Source organism: Acomys russatus, chromosome 11 (genome assembly GCF_903995435.1).
Source record: "Acomys russatus chromosome 11, mAcoRus1.1, whole genome shotgun sequence".
Lineage (NCBI taxonomy): Eukaryota > Metazoa > Chordata > Mammalia > Rodentia > Muridae > Acomys > Acomys russatus.
In genome coordinates this window covers 39,617,579-39,645,154 of record NC_067147.1, presented here as the reverse complement: position 1 = coordinate 39,645,154, position 27,576 = coordinate 39,617,579, and the positions used below count along the sequence as shown (strand labels likewise).

The following is a 27,576-nucleotide window of genomic DNA, read 5'->3' as shown; positions in this document are numbered from 1 at the left end:
CCCCTGATAAATTTCTGTTCTATAGTTCTTAAGGTCTGCTCCTGAAAGAGAAAAAGGACGCCAATGTCTCTACCTCCCCGAACACTTTTTTTTTCTCCCTCTCGCGAGTGAATCTGTGCCTGGTGGCATGGCCCCACCAGAGACCCACCTGCAAAGAGCGGGTCGTGGGGGAGGGGACGACAACCCTGGCTAGAAATGGGTGAAGAAGAGATTGTCTGACGTAATCACCGCAGATCTCCCAGCTCAGGACATGCAGGACTATACAGGCACCCTGACAGTGACTCAACCGGTTGCCATGAGGGTCCCCGAGGCCCTGGGCGGTGCTTTGGGTGACAGGAGGGTCCCAGATGTTCTGGGAAAGCGGGTTGCTGTGATGCCGGGTCCCTATGCCTTTGAGGTCTTGAGTGTGAATCTAGAGAAAAGAGGAGCGCAGCCCCCGCCTCACTCCACACCCACTTCCCGCCTATAAATAACCCCAAGTGTCACTTCAAAGGGCACCAGGAGTCCGGGTCGGGGGCTACCGGGGTCGACGGGCCCCCGCACACCACGCCCCCCACGCCAGGCAATTTTGCATAAATAAACAAACCCCAGCCGCGGCCCCGCAGGAGGCGGAGGAGGAGCGGGAGGAGGGCGAGGGAGGGGCGCGGGAGATTAGTTTGGGAAGTAGCGCCCGGCGCTCATCCGATCCCCGCGGCCGCGCCGGCTGTGTCAAGTTACAGAGGCGCCGGAATCGGCCCCAGAGCGGCTCACTGCGGCCACGACCCACCTCTGCCCATGGGGCCCTGCTTGCGCGCCCCTTCGCCTGGGGACTGACACCCGCTCTCCCCGGAGACACAAAACACCCAGAAGGACCCCGAGCATCGCACCAGCAGGAGGACTCTGCAAAACAGAGAAGGGAAAGAGCGGGGAGCGGGGCCAGATCCCCGAACTTGGAACATTCTTCGAAATAACTTTTTTCCTACTTTGGTGTACCCCGTTCGCGCCTTTTGGTGATTCTTGGCTGTCCCCGACTTCGACTGCTCGTTTTCTGTCCTCTTTGGAGAGGGACGTCCTCCAGCCACGCTAGCCCCCTTTCTCCCTGCCTAACAGTTTGGATCACTCCTCTTGGATCTCGTTTTTATTTATTCTATTTATTTATTTATTGGCTCTCAAGACGCAAGGGGATGGTGGCGGAGCGCGCCCGCAAAGCGGCAGCCTCCGGCACCCGTGGCCCTGGCGAGCTGGGTGCGCCCGGGCCCGGGACGGTGGTGCTGGCGGAGCAGTGCGCAAGGCTGCCGAGCCCCGGGTGCTGTGGACTGCTGGCGCTGGCGCTGTGCTCGCTGGCGCTCAGCCTGCTCGCCCACTTTCGGACCGCCGAGTTGCAGGCCCGGGTGCTGCGCCTGGAAGCGGAGCGCGGGGAGCAGCAGATGGAGAAAGCTATTTTGGGACGAGTCAACCAACTGCTGGACGAGGTTTGTGCCCTTTGTTGCTAGCTTTTATCCCCTCCCCAAGGCGCCCCCTCGCGCAGTCCCGGGACTCCGTGAGCCGGTGCGGGCCGGCACTCACTTGGACTGTCGCTCAGGTTGCCTGCACTAGGACTGCTGCAAGAGCACTGGGTCGGCATGCGTGGGACCTCCCAACTCCTGGAGACCCCAGGGTCTTGCGCTGGGGGCGCCTTGCGAGCCCGGCGGTCAGGTGGAAGAAGGCAGGGCGCGCGAAAGGTGCTCAGAGGCAACGTGGGCTGGTAGGAGAAATAGGCTGGGGGAGGCTTGCCGGGCTGTTATGGTCCTCTCCACTTCACGAGGGTGGGTACTGTCTGGCTTTTATGATCACATTTGGAAGCAGGGTTAAGAGAATGAGCCATTTAAGGACCTAAAGGGATAGGGTCTAAAATGGATTGCTCTTTGCTGGTCCCTATTTGCTGTTCCTGGCCTCTAGGGCCTAAGTGTGAGTAGCCTGGCTCTGTCCTCCTTGGGGTCCCGTTTACCTATGACTCTTCCTAGCTATGGCTTCTGGGACGGTCCTAATCCCTCCTCCTTCCGCATCTCAGAAAAGGGTGCAGCTCTCTCTCTCTCTCTCCTTGTCCCCCAGTGAGCTCCATGCCAGGTTGTCCAAAAATTACTACTGTGTCTTTTCACAGGGGCAATCCTGAGAGTGCGCAGGGCAGTGGCACCCTCCTTGGAGAGGCGGGGAAATACAGACTCTGGTGGGGCAGGGCGGGGCAGGGAGTGGGTAATAAGGAAGGGGAGCTGGTCCTCAAGATGGAGAGGGCTGGTGGCCTAAGGGAATCTGAACAGCACCGTGGGAGGTATGGGATAGTAACCGACAGGGTGCGAAAGGCCAGCAGCAGCCCTGGGCTTTACTTGCATGCTGTGCAACCTGAGACACATACTGTAACCTCTCCAAGCTGACAGAATGATGGCAAGTTCTAGCCAGGTCTGACAGGGTTGGGTCTCCTGCAGTTAGGTTTCTCTGGGGTGTCACCCCCCACAGGTGACCCCGTGGGGGAAGTCGCAGGCCACAGCATTGAGAGTGGCCTGGGGACAAGTCCCTGCTGTATGAGTGGTGTTCCACTCCCGCTAGTACAAGCTCGTTGTCCTGACTGACCAGAACTAAGAAGGTGATCAGCCTGGCTACCCACAGTTCCCGGGGCCTGGGGGCCAGTCTCTGGGCTCTCTGGCTGGTCGGCTGAGTGTGGAGGGCACTGGCTGGACCGTGAAGAAGGTGGCAAACACCTTCTCATGTGCACCCCAGGTCCTTCCCAAGCCCCTCCCAGTGTCACATCTCCAGGTGTCCACTTTGTCCTTCATGTCATATAGAGTGCCCTGCTCCAAGTAGTAGCTCACGTTTACACTGACTTCTAGACCCTAGCCTCTAGAACTGAGAAGGACTCCCCCCAAAGATGATCTGAATGACCCCCATTTTACAGACAGGAAGAAGTGAGGTCTTGAGAAGGGAGTCCGTTTCTCAAGGCCATATGGTGAAATCCAGTGTTAGGGCTAAGCCTCCCTACCCTGCAACCCCACACCCCAGTCCTCTTGCCACTGTGTCCTACCGCTGATTGCTCAGAGCTAGCTGCAGAAGCGGGGGGTGGGGGCGACCGCTGCCCAGGGAACACTTCAATCTTCCTAAACTTGAGTGGGACACAGAAAGACAGTGAGTAAGGACCAAGTATGGGAAACAGTACAATAACGGAGGGAAAGTGGCCAGGAAATGCATTACAAACAACATGATGTGATAGTGTTGGCAACCAAGGTGGGCTTCCTGGAGGAGTGATTTTTAGGGCAAGACAAAGAGCAGTTAGGAGTTTGCCTGGCACAAGAGGGGTGAGCATAAGGCTTTGTGCTAAGACATCCTGCCACCGCTCCCCCCCACCCCCCCCCCCCCACCCCCCACCAACCTCAGGGAACAGCTTCTGATTGGAGGAGCCAGAGGTTAGGGGCCTGAGCTGCTTTGGGGCTGTGAATAGAGTGGTGTGACTGAAGGTGAGCTTGGATGTGATGTGCAACCCAGGTTAAAAGAGGCCTTAGAGATTGGTACATGAGAAAAGGGGAAATGGGGAGCTAGCTACCAACGGGTTGACTGGGAGATGTTTACATCAGGCTGACAGGAGGCTGTTTGGGGACCAGGGCCTGGAGTGATGTTGGGGACAGGGCTGAGAAGACATGGTGACTGAAGGGACGGTGACACTTGGAGGTGGTAATCAGGGGGTGTTGGGGGGAGCTGTCCTGTCATGGAATCTGGCAAATATGGGGCCTGCAGTCTGGGGCTGCTGGAGGGACACTCAAAGGCCACGGTCTCATACAGTAATCAGTAGCATATGTGACTTAGTCTATTGGAAGGAAATAATTGAACTGGAGTCCCTCGAGGGCTTTGGTCTCACGGAAAGTGCTTCGCAGACATGGCAGCTGGGTGGCTGGCTGGGCAGGCATCAGATATAGTGACAATCTCACAAGAAGTCCGTATGGGGAAGCTCCAAGGAGGCTGTGTTGGCCGTCATTTTGTAGGTTTGGAGGTTTCAGTCCCTCTCGTGGGAGGGGGCAGAACAATGCTGTGTGTGTGTGTGTGTGTGTGTGTGTGTGTGTGTGTGCGCCTCCAGTTCCCTGAAGACCTCCAGTTACAGGTGCTTGGCTCCGTCAGTCTTTTCTGCCCTGCCTTAAGCCTCTCTGGAGTTGACCTCTCGGGACACACCCAGGGGTGTGCTTGGATCCGCCAGACTTTTTTTTTTTTTTTTTTCTGAGACAGGGTTTCTCTGTGTAGCCTTGGCTGTCCTGGACTGGCTTTATAGACCAGGCTGGCCTCGAACTCACAGAGATCCACCTGCCTCTGCGTCCCAAGTGCTGAGATTAATGGCGTGCACCACCACACCCAGCCTCTGCCAGACTTTTCTTGATTCAGTCAAGTTGATAAAATTAACCAGTACAGTGGGCAACTACGGAGCCTGTGAAAGTGTCCCCAGAGAAACTGGAGGGGACCCAAGCTTTGCCCCCACTTCTCCCAGGGGTGTTCTCCCAAGTATATGCAAAGAACAAGAGAGGGAGGGGTCAACACTGACAAGATGGTTCAGTAGGTAAAAGAGCTTGCTGAGTAAACCTGATGACCTGAGTTCAATCCCTGGAACCCACAGACTTCTAACTTCCACAGGAGTGCACACTCATACACACTCAAGCACACATACACACAATAAATAATTTCGAAATAAAAAAAGTAAGGAATGGGTGAGGCTAGAACAGGACGAGAAAGAGAGGGCCATGTTGGTTTGTTTCAAAACAGTTTTCTGAAATGGTCGTGAAGTGAGTCCCTGCCCTTATGTCAACACAGGGAGCTAGAGGGTTTAGGGACTAAGATTAAATTCCAGCTGCTATGTGGAATTCTAGGGTGAGGCACACCCACCCCCACCCCCCCCCCCCACCGCCCGCTGTTAGATTTTTGTTTCTCTCTCTCTGCTAGATCCAGGCTCTAACTCCATCCTAGGACTGCTGTGAGATCCTTAGGAGGTGGCAGGCAGCAAACTGCATGAAGGAATGGGCCCACCACCAGGAAGTGATGATGCAATGCGAAGGGAAGGCTCCAGGGTCCTGGGGTAGCAATTCCTGGGGTAGATGAGCCCGATCAAGCCCCCTCCTTAAAGGAGGAGAGAGGGACTTCAGGGGGGCCTGTATGGTGGTCTGCTGGGTCCCTGAAATCCAAGGAGGCACCAAGAGGAGTGTGCAGAAGACAGAGACTGAGGATTTTCTTTTGTTTTCGAGACAGAGTTTCTCTGTGTTGCCTTGGTATCCTGGAACTCCCTCTGTAGACCAGGCTGGCCTTGAACTCACAGAGATCCACCTGCCTCTGCCTCCCTGAGTTCAGGGATTAAAGGTGTGTGCCACCACTCCCCAGAGGTGGAGTTTGTAGATCTGAGAAAGAGGGAGCTGGGAGGGCAGGCCAAGCAGGACACAGTAGGGAAGGACACTTGGGAAGAAGTGAGCAAGGACAGATCCAAGGGGCCCAGCCGCTGCTGGATGGGTCATCCAGGGAGAAGACCTGGGGATTGGGAGTGTGGCTTGACTTCCTGCCAGGGCCCCTCTGTGGTCTGGGACCCTTAATGAGCACCCCAGCTGCTTGACAGTTAATTTCCTTGCTGTGAATAAAGAAGCTGGAATGTCCCAAATGGAGAAAATCAGATGACACCTAGGCTAGGACTGGGCAGAAGATGGGGAAGAGGAGGGGAGGGAGGGGGCAGAATTGAGGTTGAAAACAGCCAAATTCATGTTGGAGGCCCAGGACTGGGGATCCTGGAGGCGTCTTGCAGCCCCTGGATGGGGACTTAGAAGGAGGCCAGAGAGATTCCCACTCCAGTTACAGTACTGTTCCCAGTACCCTTGCTGTCTTTGTCCCTTAGAGTGGATCCTAGGGCGTACCAAGGCATGCATGTATGTATTTATATGCACACACACACACACACATATATATATATATATATATACACACATATACACACATATACACACACATATATCTATATATGGCCAGGATGGCACCTTCTTTTTCCCCCACCCCCACTGGCTGGCACTGTCCTACCCCACTTTATAGATAGGAAACCAATGCTGCTGGGCCTCCCTCCTACTCTCTTTGACTCATTTTTTCCACCTTGGGGAATCCCAGGGAAAGGAAACGGTAGAAACTTCCAGACCAAGATGTTGATGGAGTGCAGGCAGACCCCCACACCCCTAAAAAAGACCAGTTTGTGAGAATGTCTCACATCTATAGAGTATGTGTACAGGGACCTTTTATTAGCTTTTAAGAGGAGAGATCAAAGCAGCCAGAGGTGGGCTCTGAGGGGAGCAGGCAGTGTAACAGGGTAGGTTGCCTGCGCAGTGGTGTCCTGGGTACGTGACAGCTGCCTGAGACTCGGGAAGTAGACAGGCAGGCCTTAGGCCCCTTCAAGCAAAGCCCAGCATGCCGCTGAGTCCATTCCAAAATCGCTGCCTCCTTTTGTGCAGGGAGTTTAGTCCGGGGCCATTACTCTGTGATGGGAAGACAGGTCCCAAAGATTTTCCTCACACTAGCATCAAAGGACCAGGCCACGATCCTGCTGGAGAGATGTAGGTAGCATGACTCCACCCTGGCACCCTTTCTGTTCTCCAGTTGATTACTAGCTCATTGGCACTCAATCCATGATGCCTGTGTTCCTAGCTCCTGTTCCAGGGTCCTCAGCAGACATGGCACATCGGATACAGGATGCTTTCCCATCGAGCTTAGCAGGGTCTTGAATCTTGCAGCAATGTTCCAGGAAGCTTTGAAGAGCTAGCAGCAAGAGTTGATGCTCAAAGCAAAGAGTTTTGTTTTGTTTTAAATACCAAGTTTACTTAGGGTGGACTAAGTCACGGAGAGCTGTCGTGGCCTCTGTGCTTGTCAGATAACTCCAAGCAAGATGAAGGCTCACTGGGTAGCCAGCCCTCCAAGGAGGTGGTGGGAAGTGAAAGTGTCAAAACAAAGACCTAGCTGCCGGAAACCAGTTTCAAAGTTTGAAAGATATCCCAGAAAGATGTCTTTTCCCCTTACCCCAAATCCTTCTAGATTCTTCTCGGTGTCCTCTGGAGAGATCGCTGGAGCCATGAGAACTCCCTCCTTGCTCTGGCTTGCCTGTGGCACTTCCTGGATATGCCTGAAGTGACATTTAGCTCAGAGAAAGGAAATGCAGACATAGCACACAGTGCTGGCTTCCCTGCCCAATGGTGGCAGGCATTACTAATCACTCAATGAATGAACTTCCCTGAGTCCTCTATCTGGGACTCCAGGCTATACTCTCAGCCCATTGGAGCCAATACACAAGGCAAAGTCTATTGGCCATCTGTGACTTAGCCCCAGCCACCTGGGCAAGGTGTCCTCTGGATAGCCTTTAACTGTCCCATCTCTTTGTTGTTGTTGTTTGTTTTGGTTGGTTGGTTTTTTGAGACAGGGTTTCCCTATGTAGCCTTGGCTGTCTTAGACTCTGTAGACCAGGCTGGCCTGGAACTCACAGAGATCCACCTGCCTCCGCCTCCGCCTCTGCCTCTGCCTCCGCCTCCCAAGTGCTGGGATTAAAGGTGAGCGCCACCATGCCCAGCAAATGTCCCATCTTTTCATTTGTCCACACAACCTGATAACAGAGGCAGAGGCTCATTAGTGTCCTGGCTTGTTATTGAGCGTGGCCTGGGACTTTGCAAGGGGCAGGCAGATTTCACCGCTCATCTGATTGAAGATCACACATGTATGTACATGTGCATGCAGGTGTATGAACGTGTGGAAACAAGAGAACAGCGGTGTGTGTGTGTGTGTGTGTGTGTGTGTGTGTGTGTGTGTGTGTGTGTGTGTGTGTGTGACAGGATCTCTCACTGGCTTGGAACTTGCCAGCGCAGGGATTACAAGCACCTATACCCACACCTGGCCCCTGTTTCTGATTTTAACATGGGTTCTAGGAATCGAACTCAGGTCCTCAGGCTTGCACAGCACTTTTTTTTAGCAACTGGGCTCTCACTCCTCAGCCTCTGATTTGGGATCTTGCTGGAGGCTAGGGAAGGCATCCCAGCCAATGGAACCTCACACACTTCCAACCCCAGCTGTGGCTCAGCATCTGCTCCCACAGTGTCCTTGGGACAGGATTTTCATAGCAGCCAGCCGAGAGTCTAGTATTCCGGCAGCATGCCTGGCCCTGGCTGGAGAGTGGGGACGGCTACATGTGATCAGTTCTGCATGGACGAAGCAGCTGGGCATCTTCCCCTTTGACCCCCCCCTACACCTCCCCCCAAGGATGAGCGTTCCATCTTCTTCTTCCCAGGGTGCTTGGCAACATTTTGCAGGGGCGGGTGGGGGTGGGGGGAATTGCAAAATAATGCCACCAGCAAGCTCACAGCATTTGGTGTCACATGAGCCTCTGACACTAGTTGGGTGGAACTCAGGGTCCTGATTAGAAAACTAGTGGCAGTGTCCTCATCACGGAGATGACAGTAGATGAGGTGAAAATCACCCGGGTATGGTAAACCACTGCCATCACCCCCACCGAGGGTGACAAAGCAGGCGTGCAGCCATCCTCAGCTTAGTGTGAACCTGGTGCTCGCTGTTGAGAGCTTTGCATCTACCGATCCACTGACGCCGTGCAACAGTCCTGTGCGTGCTTTCTGTGTCCTCCACTCCTTTTTGACAGAAGAGCCAAGCCAAAGCCCAGAGAGGGCAAGTGACTTGCCCAAAGAGCGAGGATAGGTTCTTACTGCTTATACCAGGAAATGCCTCATTCATCACAGGTCTGGGTTCACCCAGTGGGCAGAAACATAGTCCTGGTTCATTTTCATTCCTTCCTTCCTTCTTTCATTCATTCATATTCTCTGTGTGTGTGTGTCTGTCTGTCTCTCATTCTCTCTGTCTCTCTCTGTCTTTGTCTCTCTTTGTCTATGTCTCTGTCTCTGTGGTGTGTGTGTGTGTGTGCGTGTGTGTGTGTGTGTGTGTGTGTGTGTGTGTGTGTGTGTGTGTGTGTGTGTACATACCCTGAACAGCTGGTGTTTCCTTAGTCAGTGAGGGGAAACTGAGGCCCAGGGCTGGGATCGGCTGAGCCAGCCTATAGACACTCAGGAGGAGCTGCTGGCAGCTGGGCTCCCCTGGCCCTGCAGCTGGGCACAAAAGGGGTGGAACTGCCTGGGAGAGGCAGGCCCAGCTTCCCCGGGAACACTGGACTCCTGTCTCTCCTCTGGAGGCTATTGTGGGGTTCTGGGAAACCCCACATGGCTGGAGTCCACTCCGGATGGGCCTCTTGAGCCCTTTCCTTTCCTGACCCAGCCCCAGGCTCACTGGCCTCTGAGGGAGGCAGCCTGTCTGTCTGTCTGTCTGTCAGTCAGCCTGTCTGTCAGTTCCCTGTCTGTCAGCCTCCCCAGGAGCCTCGTGTTTACCTGGTGTGTAAGCTGCCACAGGGAGGCTTGGCTGCCCTAGCTGCCCTAGCTGCTGTCCTGGACCCTGGACACCCAAGAGAATCCAATCACAGTTATTAGCTGCACTCCGGCTGTTCTTCTGGATCCTCTGCAGAGAGTCGAGCTCTGACTACAGGACTTGTAGGGCAGGCCAGGAGCAGACATGGGAGACAAGGATGCTGAAGAGAACATGGTGAACAGGCACTCACTGGGACCTCCCTTCCCCTGCCCTCTGCACCGGCTATAAGATTCCTGGGCCTGGAAGGAGTGGATACCTGGGAAGGCCTGAGGGTGGTCACTGTACTCCAGTCCACCCCACCCCCCAAAGCCTCACAGGGAAAGGAAAGAAGCCATGGGCTATATGAGGAGTCCTCCCAGCAGTCTTGGGTCTCACGTTTATACTCCCCCTGTGATGGGGAGCTCACTACAGGCTATGACTATGACTTAGGACTCTTCCAGGCTTAGTCAAATCTCACTTGTAATGCACCTGCCACCACCGAGTCCCAGCATGAATGAAAGGCACCTGAAGTTAAGTCAGAGGGGGAGGGGTCTGCCTTCCTGGACACAGTGGTGACCATCTGTGATTCCCCTGAGCTCCGGCCTCCCACAGACCTGTCTGGTTTTCTTTCCCCATTGCTGCACTGCCCAGCCATCTTCCTAAGCCACCGGCTCACTCCACACCAAGTGACCTTACAGACACACCATATCACAGTTGAAACTCTTCAGTCCCATTGCCCTCAACCCAGAGATGCCTCACCTACCTTTGCTTCTGGAGCTGTGTTGCACTGTGCCACCCAGGTTCTGGATCCAGACGGTTGGGCTCAAGTGTGAGCTCAAGCAAGTTGATAGACCTCTCTGTGCCTTGAGCTGTACCTTCATACAACAGGGGTGATGGTCATAAGTGGGGGTGATGATCTCCCACTATGAGGGCTTTTTCTAGACTTAAGAAATTAGGAGCCTGGGAGACAGTGAAGTGCTTGCCAAGAAAGCATGGATCCATAGCATCCATGTCTGTCTGGTTGTTTTTTTTGTTTGTTTGTTTTGTTTTGTTTTGTTAAGCCAGACATGATGGCATGTGTCTATAACACTAGCCCTGGGTGAACAGAAATAGGCAGATCCCTAGAGCCCTCTGGGTAGCCGGCCTAACCGAGTCAGCCATCCACAGGTCCAAAGAGAGACCCTGCATCATAAAATAAGTTAGAAAACAACTGAGGGTGCCACTGTGTCAACTTCTGGTCTTTTATACTTATGCACATGCACCCATGTCTACACATACATACACTCATGCTCACACACACATGCATATTCACACACACACATATACAAACGCACACATACATACATAAATTTATACACAATCACACACATACATACAAACATGCATACATATATATACTCAGATATATATACATACAAGCTCATGTGTACAAACATACATACACACACACACACACACACACACACACACACAGTCACACGCATGAGGTTAATGTGTTTTCAGATGTTTCTGGTTATCTGGATAGCGGATGTTTTTATCTCCATCTATCACAGACATGGCATGAAGGGCATGGGCTCCAAGCCAGGCTTCCTGGGTTCTAGTCAGACCCTCCCACTGAAGCCCCTGTGCCTCAGTCCCCTGCTTGTGAAACAGCCTGAACAATGACCAGACAAGAAGTTTGCCTGGTTTCCGAGAAGCGTGTCACTGTGCTGGCTTTGAGTCATCCTCAGCACTGGTCCCTCACCCAGTGTCTGCCTCAGCTCAGCTGTAACCTGTCACCTCCCTGTGATGATGAGCCAGGCCAGTCTAGTGACTAGCTCTTGGCCACTTGCTCCTCTTTGCTATGTCCACGCTAACAATGGCGTTGCAGAGTGTCTTGTGTCACACCATACAGGCTCCCCAGAGCCAGCCTCTGGGTCCACTTGAGTCTGACTGTTCTCTAGTCCCTTCTTGGGTGGAGAAGGGAGGAAAGGGTACGTGTGTGTGTGTGCGCGCGTGCGTGCATGTGTGTGTGTGTGTGTTTGTGGTTGTATGTGTGCACACGCGCGTGTGCGCAAGTATGAAAAGCAGCCTCAGCTCTCCCTACCAGAGACTCTTGTCCCTGGACCAGCCTCCTCAGTAGCCCAGCTTCATCTCCCAGGGGCCCTGAGGTGCTGCATCCTGTGCCAAGCTACTCCCATCCACAGCCAGTTGTGGGACCTACCTAACTCCTTGACTCCCCAGAGGCAGCAGGCAGACCTTAGGTTAACTGGAGGAAGGACATCCCTATACAGAGTCTGGAATGGTCCCGCACAGGTACAGACAGCTCTCTTCCCTGAGCTTAGGGAGAGGCTGTGCAGGGCACCCAGAGACTCTTGCCCTGGTGTCTGTGATAGGCGCCAAGCACTCACACAAAGACTAGAGGGAAGAAGAGAGTTCCTTAGCCTCCTTGTGGCCCCCCAGCCCTGGAGTGGTCTGGGCGAGGCTATTTGGGTGTGGGTGGGTGTGTGGGTGTCTGAATTTCCTCTGCTTTGATTTCACTCAACCAGCAGATCTGCTGTAGCCCCAAGGCATGCAGCTACACATGGGCCTGCCCCTTTCCCGGCACCTCTTCTGTGCCCCTACCCCCAAGTTCTCTTCTGTGCCCCACTCCCCTCCCCCATTCACTCCTAAGGCCCCCAACCCCCCCCCCAACACCACCCCTACCATTCTGGGTTTGGGCCACACAGCTAGCCTTGGGCTGCTGGTTTGAGCCTCTGCTCCCCATTGTGGGTATTGCCCAGGTCCTGCCCAAGCCCAGCCCAAAGCCACAGGGAGCAGGTCCCAGGGGCAGACCAGAGAGATGCCTGACTAGACAAGGATGAGGACATCTACAGCCATTTTCTCTTCTGGCAGCTTCAGATCCCCAAGGTTAACAGGAGGGCCACAGGCAGGGTGTCACCCCCACCCCCAGGGAAAGGGCATGGCAAGCACAGGACAGTTAGTACCCATCCCCGTGGTACCCGTGATTGGCTTGGGCACACCAGCCCCTCTGTGGCAGGTTGGAAATGCAAACCCACATCAGCTCAGGACAGAGGTGGCCCACACCACACCTCAAGGCCAGAGTCTTGCTGTCCCATCTCTCTAGCATTTCATCCGTCCTGTTGGAGTAGCAGATAACTGAAGCCACCCCCACTTTACGGCCCGCGTGTTTTATCTGTTGCTTAGAAGCATTGCTGGGGAAGTTGGGATGGGACCCACAAGTCTGGCCCCACCCTCAGCTCAAGCTCCTACCCGTACTGCAAAGCCCCACAGAGCATAGATGATTCATTAGAGTCTGCCAGCTCCTGATAGTCCCAAGGGCACGTACGAGTCATATGATCATTTATCAAAATTAATTATTATGTGACATCTCCCCTAAAATGCATATCGCTATGGGTAGTGTGGAGTGCTTAGTGTGAGTCATTAATGTGGTGGCAGCAAATGCCTTTAATCCCAGCACTTAGGAGGCAGAGGAAGGCAGATCTCTATGAGTTTGAGGCCAGCCTGGTTTACAGAACAAGTTCCAGGACAGTCAGGGCTACAGAAAGAAACCCTATCTAAAAAAACAAAACAAAACAAAGCAAAAACTAAATGAATAAATAATTCTTTTTGAGGGATGACCTGGAACTTTCTTTGTAGACCAGGTTAGCCTTTAAATCACAGAGACCAGCCTGCCTCTGGCTCTGCCTCCTGCCTGCTGGGATTAAAGGCATGCATCACCAAGCCTGACCTAAAATATTTTTGAGACAAGGTTTTCTGTAGCTCAGGTTAGCTTCAAAGTTGGTGTGTATCTGAGAGTGACTGTGAACTTCTCTGATCCTCTTGCCTCTGCCTTCTGAGTGTTTGGGTTAGAGGCACCCAGTTTACTGTCTACTGGAGATTTAACACAGGTACATACCTGCTCTGTGGACATGTAACACATACCAGTATACATGTTGGCACTGTGCCAACAGAGCTGTATCCCCACCCACTTGTTTTGTTATTTTGGTGGCATCTTGTGGGGAACAGTCTTGCTGTGTAACCCAGGCTAGCTTTCATGTTGTAATGATCCCCCTGCTTCTACCTCCTGGCTTTTTACTCCCCCCACCCCACCCTCCCTCCCCTGTGTAGGGCTTTAAGCTACAACCTCAGGCATACCCCAGGCAAACACAGCCCAACCCTATGGAGTGTGTCACTCCCAACTACTGGCAATTAACCCTGACACTTGCTGTTCTACTGCACTGTCACTACCTCAGCACCTGGATGGTTGTCAGGAGATGGCATCTTATTTTGCAGCCTCTGCTTGAGGGCAGACCCTGGAGTGGCAGTCACACTGGGCCTCTGCTCCCACTGCCCTCTATTGCCATCAGGATCCATATTAACAGCCGCCAGGGTTGGGCAGGCACCTGGTCCCTTTAAGAGTCCTGAGCTAGGACATGGGGAGTGACTGGCCCCTAAGCCTGAGCCGGGCTGGAACTGTGTCCTCTGGGGAAATGAGTGGCTGCCTGGCATCTTCCCTTTGATACTGACACCGGCATTTTAATAGCTGCGACCCATCAGGCCGGTGGTGTTTCAACCCTGGCCACACAGGGCATTCCAGGAGGCTCTGGCTGCCAGCCAAGAGAGCAGAAGGCTCTCTCTGCATAGAGGGGCTGGGGTTCATCGCCTAACCAGGACTGCCAAAAGGGCCCCACCCATCTCTAGCCTTCTTGTGGTGGTGGGGTTCTCTCACTAGGGCCTCCAACTCTGATACCTAAGGGGCCAGAGCTAGTTGGGGGTGTCTTGGTGACCTGGGTCACTCATTCCCATCAGAGAGGGGTTGGCCCACACATAGCACCTGACTGAGTGAGTCAGAGCCCATGGCCTCCAGGCCCCCCACTGCAACAGGGGTTGAGTCAAGCTTACTGTGACACATCTGATTTGTAAACAGCTGGGGTTTACTGAATGCCTGCTGTGTGTCAGACTCTGTCATAGGCACTGGGCATGCTGTGATGAAAAACACAGAATATATGGTTCATCTTCCTGTGGAGTTTACCTTCTTTTGGCAAAGGGGAGGCAATAAACGAGAGAGAGAAATGTAAAGGAGGAAATTACGTAGGCAAGGGGACAAGGAGTATGTAGGACTGAGGACAGGAAGCAAAGAAGTTCCCATTAGGAGCATGCTAGGTGGACAGCTAGGAAAAGAACATCCTAGAAATAGAGTGATCACTAGTGCAAAGGCCCTGGGGTAGGAGAAAGCCTGGAGAGATGTGGCTCTGGCAACTGTTGAGAATGGGGCTGTTGGGTCCACGTTGTATGTGGAGTGGGGACATTGGGTTATCAAGGTCATTGGGCTCCAGTTGTGTCTGGAGCAGATGGTAGCCCTGGGATTGGGGAAAGGGACTGATATTCTGTGTGTCTCTAAGGCAGAGGGTGGAGGTGTTTGCTGGCTGGGTTTGGTGGGGAGAGAGTCATCAGCGCAGAGTTGGAGAGTGGGCGAAACTGAATTGGCTCTGATCGTACAGGTATGGGAAGGATAGGGCAGCAGGCTGGGGGCTCAGTCTTGGGACCCTGCTCTAAGATGGCAAAGAGTGACTTGTCAGAAAAGCAGCTGGTCATATGTCCCAGACAAGGCTAGAGGTGGTGATATGGAGCTGTCCATAATCATTATAGTGGTTTAAATAAGAATAGGCCCTATAGGCTCATATATTTGAATGCTTAGTCACCAGGGACTGGAACTGTTTGAAAGGATTAGAAGGATTAGGAGGTGTGGCCTTGTTGGAGGAAGTGTGTCACTAGGGGTGGGCTTTGAGGTTTTCAAAAGCCCAAGCCAGGCCCAGATGTATGCTTGTTTCCCTCTCCCTCTTCTCCCCCCCCCCCCCCGCCCCTCACTCTCACTTTCTCTATCACTCTCTCTATTTGAGGATCAGGTTGTAGCTCTCAGCTACTCCTCCAGCACCATGCCTGCTTGCCACCATGCTCCCTGCATGATCATAATGGACTAAGCCTCTGAAACTATAAGCAAGTGCCCCCCCATGAAATGTTCTCTTTTATAAGAGTTGCCTTGGCCATAGTGTCTCTTCACAGTGATAGAACACTGACTAAGACACAAATAAGGCAAGATTGAAGACCTTAGAGCTGGCAAGGCCTCGGAGAGCCAGTGTCTAGAGGACAGAGATCAGGCCCTGAACCATGGCCCTGTGACCTGCCACGTTTATGCAGTGGGTAGACAAGACAGACCCAGCAGAAGAGAAAGAGAGGGAACAGCCAGGGTGGAAGAAGCAGCATGCAGACAGCATGGCTTCCTGGGAGCCACGTGTAGAAATGGTTACACAGAGGAGGGGGAAGAGAAGGGTGTAAATACTGCCACAGGTCAGGGAGGCTGAGGATTGACTCAGCATCTCAGAGAGGTGATCAGATCAGCCACTGGAAGGAAGAAAGCAGCCTCTGCCAGGTCGGGGGTGGGGAGTTGGGTGGGGTCAAGGGAGTGGAGGTAACCAGCCATATTGGCTGGTTTTGTGTGTTGACTTGACTCAAGCTAGAGACATCAGAGAGGAAGGAGCCTCAGCTGAGGAAATGCCGCCATGAGATCCAGCTGTAAGGCATTTTCTCAATTAGTGACCACTAGGGGAGGGCCCAGCCTTGGTGGATGGTAACGTCTCTGGGCTGCTGGTCCTGTAGGCCTAGCACACCAGTAAGCAGCACCCCTCCATGGCCTCCACATCACCTGCCTCTGGGTTCTGCCTTGAGAGTCTGACCTACCATCCCCTCATGGTGAGCTATGAGCTTGTAGAGTAAACACTTTCCTCCTCGAGTTGCCATGGGTTACCGTGTTCCCTGCAGCGATTGAAAACAAGTGAGGACAGACAGCCATTGGTACCAGGTGCATAGGCGTATGCTGTTTCAGGGAGAGTTGTGGAAGGAGGTTGAAACTTTGAGCTGGCAAAGCTGTGGAATGTTTGAGCTTAAAGAGCTGAGCTGTTCTGGGGGTGGGGGAGGCAGGGCGGACAGTAGAGGCCAGCTTGAGAAGTTTCAGAGGGAAGTTAGTGAGTTCTTCAAAGAGCCTATCAGAGCGGCTCATGTGATAGTTGGAATTGAGAACGTCTGGCGTCTGGTCAGCTGTGACGAACAAGAGGCCAGCACTACTAAAGCGCAACCTTTATACTCCTGGGACAGTCGAAGGTCTCCAACTAGAGCTAAGAAAGCAGCAGGAATTAAGAAGATCCCCGCATCACGGAGGTAAAGTCTTCAGGGATTATACAGAGGGGGGGCCAAGGCTGCGCCCCGTGCTGGCAGCCAAACTCGGTAAATGTGTTAGCGTCATCCACATTTTACTGGTCTTGGCAGCATGAGAGCTTCTGGATTCACAGGGCCACTGACAGCAGCTAAGACCTGGTACCAGCAGAGGCCAGAAGAGGCCACTGGTAAAGGTGCAACCTCAGTTGTAGTGGAGACCTTAGAAATGAAGGGGTCTTGGGGGAAAAAGATGAAGTCAGAAACCCAGGCTGTTGGTAAAGGTGCAGGCTGTGGAGATGCCAGCGTCATAGGATGACCACCAAGGGCAACTGTGGGGTGGAGCTTGGCCTAAGCCTGTGAAAAACACAGTGTGCGTTGTCGATGACCAAGATGGAGAAGTGGGGTCTCTAGAAGGGTCTTGGGCAACCCCTGTGCTACTCAGGCTGACTTCCTAGCAAGGTGTGGTGGTTAGAATAGGTATGGCCCCCCTAGACTCCTGTGTTTGAATGCTTGGCCCATGGGGAAGGCCACTATTAGCAGATGTAGCCTTGTTGGAGGAGGTGTGGACTTGTTAGAGGAAATGTGTTGCTGTGTAGGTAGGCTTTGAAGTTTCACACAGACACGCTCATGTGTGCATGCACACATATATATGTGCTGAAGCTTTGCTCAATGTGACACAATCTCCTTCTACTGCCTTCGGATCAAGATGTAGAACTCTCAGCGGCCTCTCCAGAACCATGTTAGCCTGTGTGACGCCATGCTTCCCACCTTGACAGTAATGGCCTAAACCTCTGAAACAGTAAACCAGCCCTCAATTAAATGTTATCCTTTGTAAGAGTTGCCTTGGGCATGGTGTCTCTTCACAGCATTGGAAACCATAACTAAGATACAAGGCTCACTTAAGAGTGCCATGTAAGTGGATCTCTGTGAGTTCGAAGCCGCCCTAGTCTACAGAGAGAGAGTTCCAGGACAGCCATGACTCCAATACAGAGAAACCCTGCCTTGAAACATTGCCCACACACACACACACACAAAAGTCCCATGCAAGGCACACAACACACTGCCCTCCACAGAGAGGGCACATAGATATTGGCCTCCATAAACAGCCCGCCAGGTGTGGCCATTTTGCACAGCTGTGTTTGATTGTTGCCATGGACATGCAACTTCTTGGAATCTGAAGTATCCCTCCCACTCTTTTTGGGCCTTCCAGATTGGCTCTGTGACTTCAAAGTGTGGAGGGGAGGAGGTTTGGTGGAGAGGGGTGTCTAGGGCCTCTTCAGCACCCCTAGCCCCTCATCACCCACCCCTGTCCACCTCTCTATGCTGGCCTTGCGGGGAGGGGGGAGTAGAAGAGAAGCCTCTGTCCCTGCCCAGGTATCCAGCTGGAGAAGGAAAACTGGGAGAGCGAAGAACTAAGACACATGTGCCATCAAGTCATCATGGGTAGCCATTGTTTCTAGGGCCCTAGGCAGGGCCTACTGAAGATACCAGAAGCTTTATCCTGTTTCTTATCACCCACATGAGGAATGGTTGAGAGTTTTTCAAAAACTATCAGGGCAGTTCATGTGGCCAGCGGAGGGCCATGAACTGCCCACAGGCTTTGATGCCAGAACAGTCCCTTTCTCCCATCCCCCATTCCATTGCTGTCCCCGCTCCCCACCCCTCTACCCCCCTACCCCCCACTCCCACCTGCATACACTCCCCTTCATCCCCCATGCTGACCTTCCAAGACTGGAGCTTTATGAGAGCGCCTGGTGATTTCTCTTGTCTTCTTGTGCAGAAATGGAAGTTCTACTCGCGCAGGCGCCGGGAGGCCCCGAAGACGTCTCCAGGATGTAACTGCCCTCCAGGTAAGGAGCCCTGGGAATGGGTATGGTCAGACTGATATCTCTTGGTCTGCCGCGGCATCCCAGAAGTCCTTGTCTTCCTGTCCCGCTTGGCCACCACCTCTCATTTGATTATCTTCCTGTGGATGTGTCTGCCAGTCTTCTATCCTCCCTCCATCCCTCCCTTCTTCCATTCCTCTCCCTCCCTCACTCCATCCATTCATGTACCTATCCACCATTCATTAATCTAAACACACACCCATTCATTAATTCCTCTGCATACCTGGTACTCCCCTAAGTAGATTAAGTGAAAGCACATCACTTGGTAGATGTGGCTGTGTTGTGACATTCATGATGGGCTATGCAGAGTCCAAGGGAAAATCAGCCCAGCAAATGTGCGATGTCTTCTCACGTCGCCACTGGTGTACCTTCAGTTTCTGAAGGCATAGTAGGTACACAAGAATTCCTATCATCTGGATGAATAGGTGGCCCTGTGGTGCTGAAAATATAAACTCCATGCAAATTCTGCATTGCCTGTTTTCTGGCCTTGCATGAGTGGGATCCAGGATGCTACGGGCTTTGGCTCACACAGTCTGCTCCTCGGTTGTCTCTTTTGATAGTCAAAGCTATGTGCAGAGTGGCTGCTCAGTGCAGGCATCATGTTTGGTGTTGGTTCAAGTGCACTGTCACCAGTTAATACCATCAGTATGTGTGTGTGTGTGTGAGGACTCCTCCAGGCTTCCAACCTTGGCCATTAAATTAATGATTGGTGAGGAATTGACACTGTTTGCTTGAGTAACTAGACTGGACTATAAGCCTTTGAAGGAACAGAAAGAAAAAAATTAGAGAGACATGCTTAAATAATCGCTAGAGACTTTGACCTGCTCAAGATCTCCTAGTAAGCCAGGCGGTGGTGGCACACGCCTTTAATCCCAGCACTCAGGAGGCAGAGGCAGGTGGATTGCTGTGTGAGTTCGAGGCCAGCCTGGTCTACAAAGTTAGTCCAGGACAGTCAAGGCTACACAGAGAAACCTTGTCTTGAAAAACAAAAAACAGAAAAACAAACAAAAATCTCCTAGTGAACACTGGAGCTTCCTGGGTAACTCTGGACAGCAAATGGCCCCAGAACAGCTCCCTCTAAGCTCCCACAAAGTCTTCTCCTGGTTTTAGAACCCTCCAGAAACCCTCCACAGGGTCCTTGAGCCAGGGAAGAGGACTGACAGATGTTAGGTGTATTATTCACTTTTTCCCTTGCTCTGACCAAATACCTGGCAAGAAGCACCTTAAAGGAGGCAGGGCTAACAAGAAGACCATCAGGGCTGGTGGATCTGGACCCAGGAGGGCAAACATAAACTACTGTACCAACCAAGGACAATGCATGCAGTAAACCTAGACCCCCTATCCAGATCTAGCTTATGGACAACACATTCTCCACAGTTGTATGGAGAGTGGGGACTGCTTCTGACATGAACTCTGGTGCCCCCTATTTGACCACTTCCCCTTGGTGGGGAGGCCTGGTGGCACCCTGAGGAAATGGGAAGCAGGCTACCCAGATGAGACCTAATAGGCTGTGATCAGATAGTAGAGGAGGCGGCCCCCTTCTGTCATGGGCGTAGGGGAGGGGAATAGGGTGAAAGAGAGGGAGGGGGAACGGGAAGAAACAAGTGAAGGGACAACAATTGAGATGTAATCTGAATAAATTATTTAAATAAAAAATCTGGGAGGGTCTTGGGGTTAAAAAAAAAAAAACAGGCAGCACTTGCTTTGGCTCACAGTTGGAGGAAGTACAGTCCATCATGATGGGCAAGGCGCAACAACAGAATCAGCTATTGTCTGTGGCAGCGGGAGGCTGCTTGGTCATGTCTCAGCAGATCAGGGGAGGGAGAGAGAGGGGGAGCTTGCTTTTTTCTTTTTATTCATTCTGGAATCTTAGCCTGTGGGGGTGATGCCCAGGGTGAGTCTACCCTCATCAGTTGAGCCTCTCTGGAAATGCCTTCACAGTCACACCCAGAGATGTGTTTCTATGGTGATTTAAAACCCACTCGATCTGACAGTAATGATTAACCAGCATACTAAGCATATAAGCAATGAAGATTCGTGGTAGCCAGGTGTGACTGGGCTGGTGCACTATCCAGATGTGAGGCTGTGATAAGGGTCACTGGTCCCATCACAGGCTGCTTGCCTGGATTAATTTAAAGAGTGTCCAGAGCCCCCAGAAGCCAGCTCCTCTCTGTGAGCTTGGGGAGATTAGGTCCTGGAATCTGAAAAAGCTTTCTGCTAGATCCAGGAGATGCCAAGACTAATGAGCTGAGATGTAAGTGATGATGGGGTGACAGGGCTTGGACAGGTTTCTGGGACTACCTGAGTTCTGTGTGGTTGTGTCTGTTGTCTTAGACAAGAGTGGTACTATGGAAGACAGGTTTGAAATCTCTCTCTGATACTTACCAGCTAGCTTCTGTGCCTCATTGCTTTGTTTGAAGCAAGGATAAAGTCCATCTGGTAAACACGTGGGGGAGATGAATGGCTAGTTATCTGACTTGTTAATGCCTTGCTTGATATTAAGCGGCAATGTTACTGTTATTATTATCATCACCATCATGGTCATCATCATCATTATTAAATTTCCTCAGCTGTCTCTTGTCCCAACCACCATATCCTGGCATTAGGGACAGTGTTGGCTGTATGTTCAAGGCCATGGTAGTTGTCCACGCCTGCTGACTAGGGAAAGCATCTCACCCATAGTGAAAGAATTCCCTTAACAAGAATCTCACCTACTCTACCTAACATCCATTCTTGTCACTATCCCCAGGTGAACACCTACTGTGTGCAGGTAGTAAGTACCTCATATTTGTGGGTAACCTCCCTCAAGATGCTAAAGAAAGGCTGGGAATGTAGCTCAGCTGGTAGAGTGTGGCATGTGATATCCTGGGTTCTATTCTCAGCATGCGTGCGTGTGTGTGTGTGTGTGTGTGTGTGTGTGTGTGTGTGTGTGTGTGTGTGTGTGTGTACACACATACCAGGTGTGGTGGCTCATGCATATAATTCTAACACTCGGGAGGTAGAGGCAGGGAGATCAGGAGTTCAAGGCCATCTTCTGCTTCATAGTGCATCAGAGGCTAGCCTGAGACTCATGAGATGAGACCCTCTTGTGAAAAACAAAACAAAAACTTATGGTCAAAAGAAATGAGGGGAAATCGAGCATTCCAGATGCTTGCAAGTTCTCAAAAGGATCAGGAAAACCCTTCCCAGCCTTTCCCTGTATATACCTGGATCCTTCAGTTTAGGTCATCATCTTGGGGTCAGAGTTCATAAATCTCTCTGAGCTAGGTGTGGTGGCGCACACCTGTAATCCCAGCACTCAGGGAAGGAGAGGCAGTCAGATGTGAGTTCGAGGCCAGCCTGGTCTACAAAGTGAGTCCAGGACAACCAGAGCTACACAGAGAAACCCTGTCTCGGACAAACAAACAAAACAAAACCAAATCTCTCTGTGGCTACCGATGCTATTATAAAACACACAAACACAAAATATTGCACACCTTTGTCTTGCTAACATTTAATATTGCCCGTGTATACAGTAGATACTCAATGAATGCTAATAAAATGACAGCCAGATTCTTCCTCATAGTTTCTACCCACCATCAATACACTTTACACGTGTTGCCCTGCACCGTACCTGGAGTCTTTCCTGCCCTTAAATTCCCTGTCTTGGTCACAGTAAATAAATACTCTCTGCCTGCAGTGGCTGATGGGTCAGATCCTACAGCTCCAAACCCACTCCTGCCCGCTTTGGCTTCTGTGGTCAAGAGAGGCCAAAGCTGGAGTCCTGTGGTGGGTGTGTTCTCCCTCATGGCAGCCCTAGGTCCCTGGGCAGCTCATGATGCACAATCAAGGGCAGAAAACCTGCCTGCTTCCCTTCCTACCCTGACCTCGCCAGCATCCTCCTGAGACCCTCCCTACCTCAAAATAGCTCTCTCCCAGCATCCTGCCACATACACTGTTTGCCAGGGCAGTGATGGGCTCACAGGCTTGGGGCAGGATGCCAGAGTTCAAGCCTCAGGGAGGAGGGCCACAGCAGCCAGAAGTTGAGAAATGGGTGTGGGTCATTTGCAAAGCACTCAGGGCAGGGGGGGTGGGTCCTGAGAAAAGATATATGTACCGTGGGATTTCCTACACCACTCAAGGCCAATACAAAGATCGGGGAAGTTTGCCTATTTTTTGTCCCTGTTCTAACCCACAAATGTGCTGGACAATATAGACTCCAGCTGGCAAGGAAACAGCTCCTTCAGGCCTGTCGTCAGGCTGGGGCTGGGTGGGGCTGGCTGTGGGACCCATCCCTTCTGCCTCGGACTAGTCTCTTAGTGGACTGGAAAGCTGGGGCCTCGAATATCAGTCTGGAGGGTTTGGGTAGCAACAGTGGGAATGCAGGGAGATGTAGTCCATCAGTGTGTCAGCCCCAGTACAGGCACATGGCCAGAAGATGGATGAAGGCAGAGAGGAAAAGTTGCTTTGGCCAGGCCAGTGGATGGATGCCACAAGCCACTGTGTGGTTCAGACATTCTGTGTGGATACTATGAAGGATCAAAGAGCCTCTAAGAAGCCTGGGGACACTAAGCAACTGTCACCTAGGAGTTGGCACTGGAGGTTGGCCATACAGAACAAGCTAGGGCGGTTACACAGTAAGGGTACAGGCTCATCTGCCACCATGACTGCAGTGTAAGTAAAGGGCCTTCAGAGGGTAAATATTTTTGACTGAGCGTGTCACGGGAGCCTGGTGCAGGGGAGGGAGGTGGCGCCACTATCTGTGTCCGGTAGATTTCTTTTATGAAGCCTGGCAGCTGCTTATGCTTTCACCAGCATGAAAGGTGTGTGTGGGGGGGGGGGGGACGAGCGGGGAGTAGATGGTCAGAAGTTGAGGGTGAGTCCTTCGTTTCAGTCCTGTTCACCCACCACTGGCAAGACCTTAGGATGGTCCAGGGAAAGCCAGACAGACACGTGCTGGGTGGTTCATGTACAGATTGAACCTTTGAAACATCATGGTACATGCCTGTAATCTCAGCACTGGGTAGATGCAGGAGGATCAGGAGTTCAAGGTAGGCCTCAGCTATGTGGCAAGTTCAAAGCCAGCCTCATCTCAAAAAGCCAATTTTTGAGACTTTGTTTCCATGGTGATGGGAGAAACAACACCCAAGAACAGTCAGATGGAAGGTCCTTCTAGAACGCCCAGAACAAAAGCTTTGAGGAAAGAGGAGACTGCTGCATCTGGAGTTGACCAGCAGTGTAAAGAACTTAGAGCCCAGAGTGGTGACAGGAAACAGATAAGCAGGGATTAGGGTAGAAAGAGATGTCAAAGCTGCAAAGAGCCAGGCTCTGTTCAGATCCTGTTTATGTTGAGGGTGACTGACAGCTTGTCACTTACTTTCCTCCTCTTTGACAGAATACCTGACAGAAGCAGCTCAATAGTGGAGAGGTTTGTTTTGGCTCACAGTTCGGGATGACACAGTCCATCATGGTGGGGAGGGAAAGCATGGCGGCTGAAGAGCTTTGGTGGCAGCAGGACTGTGAGTGGCTGCTTGTTCACATGGTGCCAGCAAGGAAACAGACAGCTTGGATCAGAAGTATAAAAGTGGGCTGTAATCACCAAGGCACACCTCCTAAAGATTCCACAACCTCCCCAAACGTCGTCGTTTGCTGTGAACCAAGTGTTCAAACACCTGGGATGGTTCACATCCAAACCAGAGCAATTGGTCATGACTGCCTAGATAGAGGCTAGTGCTGAATCATCTTGCCCTCCATATCAGCAGAAGGTGTGGTAGTCGATTAATAATGTCTGCTGTGGGTGCAGGAAGAGTGAGCAGCTGCATCTCACACCCAGGCTGTGCTTCCCCCACAGAGCATAAATGTAGCATCAGGGAAGGTTTGGGGAGGAAGGATGTGGTCCAGTCCAATGTGTACTTCAGAACAGTGGGTAGTTGTGTTGTGGGTGATGCCTCCCAGGCAGGAGCTGCGCCTTCCAGCACCAAAACTTGTGATCCTAGAAATAGGGCTCTGTTTTCTCATGACCCCTTATTTATGCCTGGCTTGGAACAGCCCCTCCAGCCTTGGTTACTTTCCATGGGTGGTGACAGCTGCTGCCACACACCCGAAGCCTTTTCTTTGGCCAGCCCTGCCCTGTTTTTCCTGGCTCCAGATTTTTGCCCACAACAGCCAAATGGGTAGAGCCTGTGGCCAGGACTTTGGTCTCAACTAGGTTCCTGTCACCACCTCTGAGTGGCAGCAGACCGAATCCACAGCCAGGGTCCCTCTCTTTTTGGCCCTTACTTCAGTTTTAGCTGACCAAGAAACTGGAGACTAGGGACCACAGGGTCCCTTGGCACCACTGCCAAAGAGGATTTTAGAATGGATGGTTATCGCAGGGAGATAATTCAAACTAGAGAGATGCTTGTCTTCTGGAGCTTCAAAACTCTGCTGAACCTGCAAATAATTGCCAGGTTACTTATGAGTCATCTAGTCTTTGAAGCAATATCCATGCTTAGCTAGTAAGGAACAGTATATTACACACTTGCTGACGTCATCGACGTTCAGACGTTGCTTTCTGCTGCAGTATGAAGGTTGTGGCTTCACCAGCAATGCCAGCCTCGCTCCTCCCTCTCCTGAACTCCCTTAAGAGCAAGGTTCAGTCCTCATAGCAGCAGCAGCTTCAACGGCTCCTTACCCTTGCCTTCTGCACACTCCTGTTCTGCTCCAACACCAAGGATGGCTGCCCTGTACTCACAACCCAGTGCCACACCTACTCTCTCTCTCTCTCTGGCCTGATCTCTGGCAACTTCCACTCTTCCCTTTTTCTATCAGTAAACCCGGGCTGAAGCTGCTGGACCGCACATCGCCCTGCCTGCAGCCCCTTCTGCTTCTGCTCTCAGCTTCTTCCTGCTGAGCCCCCCAAGCCCTCCCCTCCTTCCGTATCACCCCTGCAGCACTTTCCATCCATCACCTCCCACCTCAGCCATGCCCCGTCCGTTCTGCTATGGGATCATGTTGGGAGAGCGCCTGGTGCATGCTCATTGCGTAGGTCATCTTGGCCAAACCTCTTAGTTCCATGTCTCAGATATGAAGTCCATAAAGACCTATATGCATAGCAGTGGTCAGAGGCTCACACCTGCCGAGCCTAGGCTGCAGTCATTAGCCCATTAGCTATCTGATGTAGGCTCTGTAGATGCTTGAAGGTAGTATCAGTATTAGATAAAGTAGGAACTCCTTTGGTAGGTTCCTAGCCGGGTTCTCTGCCCACAAGTCATGCTGGTAGCCTCCTCAGCACCTTACAGACATGTCTCAGAGGCCATCCTTGCACAGGGGGTGCACGATTACAGCCAGCATCTTCCTTCACGCCAGATCTCCCCAAAATTCTGCAAGTTACCTAATACCTAAGCAGGTTTAAAAATGGGGGGTGGTGGTACATGCACATGTGTACATGAATATGCACGCCGTGATTCGTGTGTGGAGGTCAGAGGACAATTTGCAAAAGTCAGGTCTCTCCTTCCACCGTGTAGGGTCTGGAGGATCGAAACTTGGGTCATCAGGGCTGATGAGTGCCTTAACCTATCTTGTTGGCCCTATGTCAGGGTTCTTTGATACCGTCTTTTCCCCTCATATCCTATCAGTCACAACTGCCACTGAAGGGTGGCTGTCACCCTATACCGCTGGCACTCAGATGCTCGAAGCAGGAGGGTTGCTGCAAGTTGGAGACCGGCTAGGGTTGATAGTGAGTTCTAAGCTAGCCTGGGCTACAAAGAGAGACACTGCCTCAGGGAAAAAGAGAGCCATGGATCCCATTGCTGATCTTCCCTTATCCACAAGAATCACTTTACTCAGGCTGCCGCCATGGGTCGTCTCATGTGCTACAGAAGCCCAGTGCCTGGCCACTTTCAACCGTCATACAGAAGCCAGGTGCCATTTTGAACGTTAATGAATGGCCATGGTTAACCAGCACTTCAGTGTTGCCACCCTGCCCCCACACCCAGGTTCTTAGGATAGAGACAGAAATTCTTAGCACCGTCGCCTTTCAGTACTCCCAGCAGGTTCCTGGGGATATCTGTTTTGCTGGTGACATGACCACCCTGTGAGTGGCAAGGCTGTGTAGCCCTGGCCACCTGGAACAGGGATCCAGAGCCTTAGTGATGAACAGCCCAGAAAGCAGGTGCAAAGCTAAGATGTTTCCTCGTCAATTCCAGCCCTCGAGTGGGCCCTGAGCTCTCACTAGAAGGATTTTTGTGTGGAACGAGCTCTGTGTTGCAGAAGGCCTTGAGCAGCCGCGCCTGCCCTGCTCATGGGAAGGATGGTCAGGTGACCAGCATGGGAGAGCCCCAGCAGCCCACAGCTGTTGAGCGGCCAGGTGCTGCCTAGCTGCAAGAGTGCTGTGTCGGCTCCTGGAAATGCGTCTTCTCTCCTGCCCTTGGCCTGTGTTTTAGGGCCCCTGGGGGAATCCTCTGAGGTTCATTTCTTACCATTTCCTCCTGAAAACATTTCCAGATCCCTAAACGACGCTGATAATGGGTTTCTCCTAGATCAGCTCTGATAACGTCCACCCGGGTGGTCATGGAGATTTGTGAGGAAATAAAAATAAGGAAATAGAACATTCGTGTGTGTGTGTGTGTGTGTGTGTGTGTGTGTGTGTGTGTGTGTGTGTGTGTGTAGGGCAGACGACAGAAAGCTTGATCCAGACCCCGAGGGACTCAGGTGGCTTTCTGTCCCTGGGCCTTGGTATCCTTATATAAAGAGTAGGTGATGGTGAACCCCAACTTGGCAGCATTTGGTGAAGGGAAGGCTTGCCTGGCAGAGTGGCCCCGCTCCTAGACGTGGCCTGGAAAAGTGCACATGGACATGACAGCTGCTTTCCACTGAGGCACCACAGAGAAAGTGCACATGTGTGTGAGATGAAAGGGTGGATAGGCTACACCGTGCCTACCTCAAGGCAAAGGACAGAGAGACAGAGACAGACAGACAGGGACAGAGAGAAACAGAGAGACAGAGAGCAAGAAATTCCATAGCTGGATCTTAGCTGTGGAGAGAAAGCAATGACAGGAGGGGGTTTACAATACTAGTATCTATATAAACTCAGAAACGGCATGCTGTTCACAGGCATAAGTCGTAAATGTGTAGAAAC

At 52.2% G+C, this 27,576-nt stretch overlaps 1 protein-coding gene across 1 annotated transcript in view; it reads left to right on the top strand.

Annotated features, from left to right (window-relative positions):
- The first annotated feature begins 656 nt into the window (after positions 1–656).
- Positions 657–27,576, top strand: part of LOC127195628 (collagen alpha-1(XIII) chain-like) — a 56,730-nt gene continuing 29,810 nt past the window's right edge. Inside the window, exons 1-2 of the mRNA XM_051153124.1 lie at positions 657–1,451; positions 18,374–18,443. Of these exons, the coding sequence (XP_051009081.1) occupies positions 1,164–1,451; positions 18,374–18,443 (358 nt within the window). The 5' untranslated portion in view covers positions 657–1,163. The remainder of the gene's footprint in view (positions 1,452–18,373; positions 18,444–27,576) is intronic.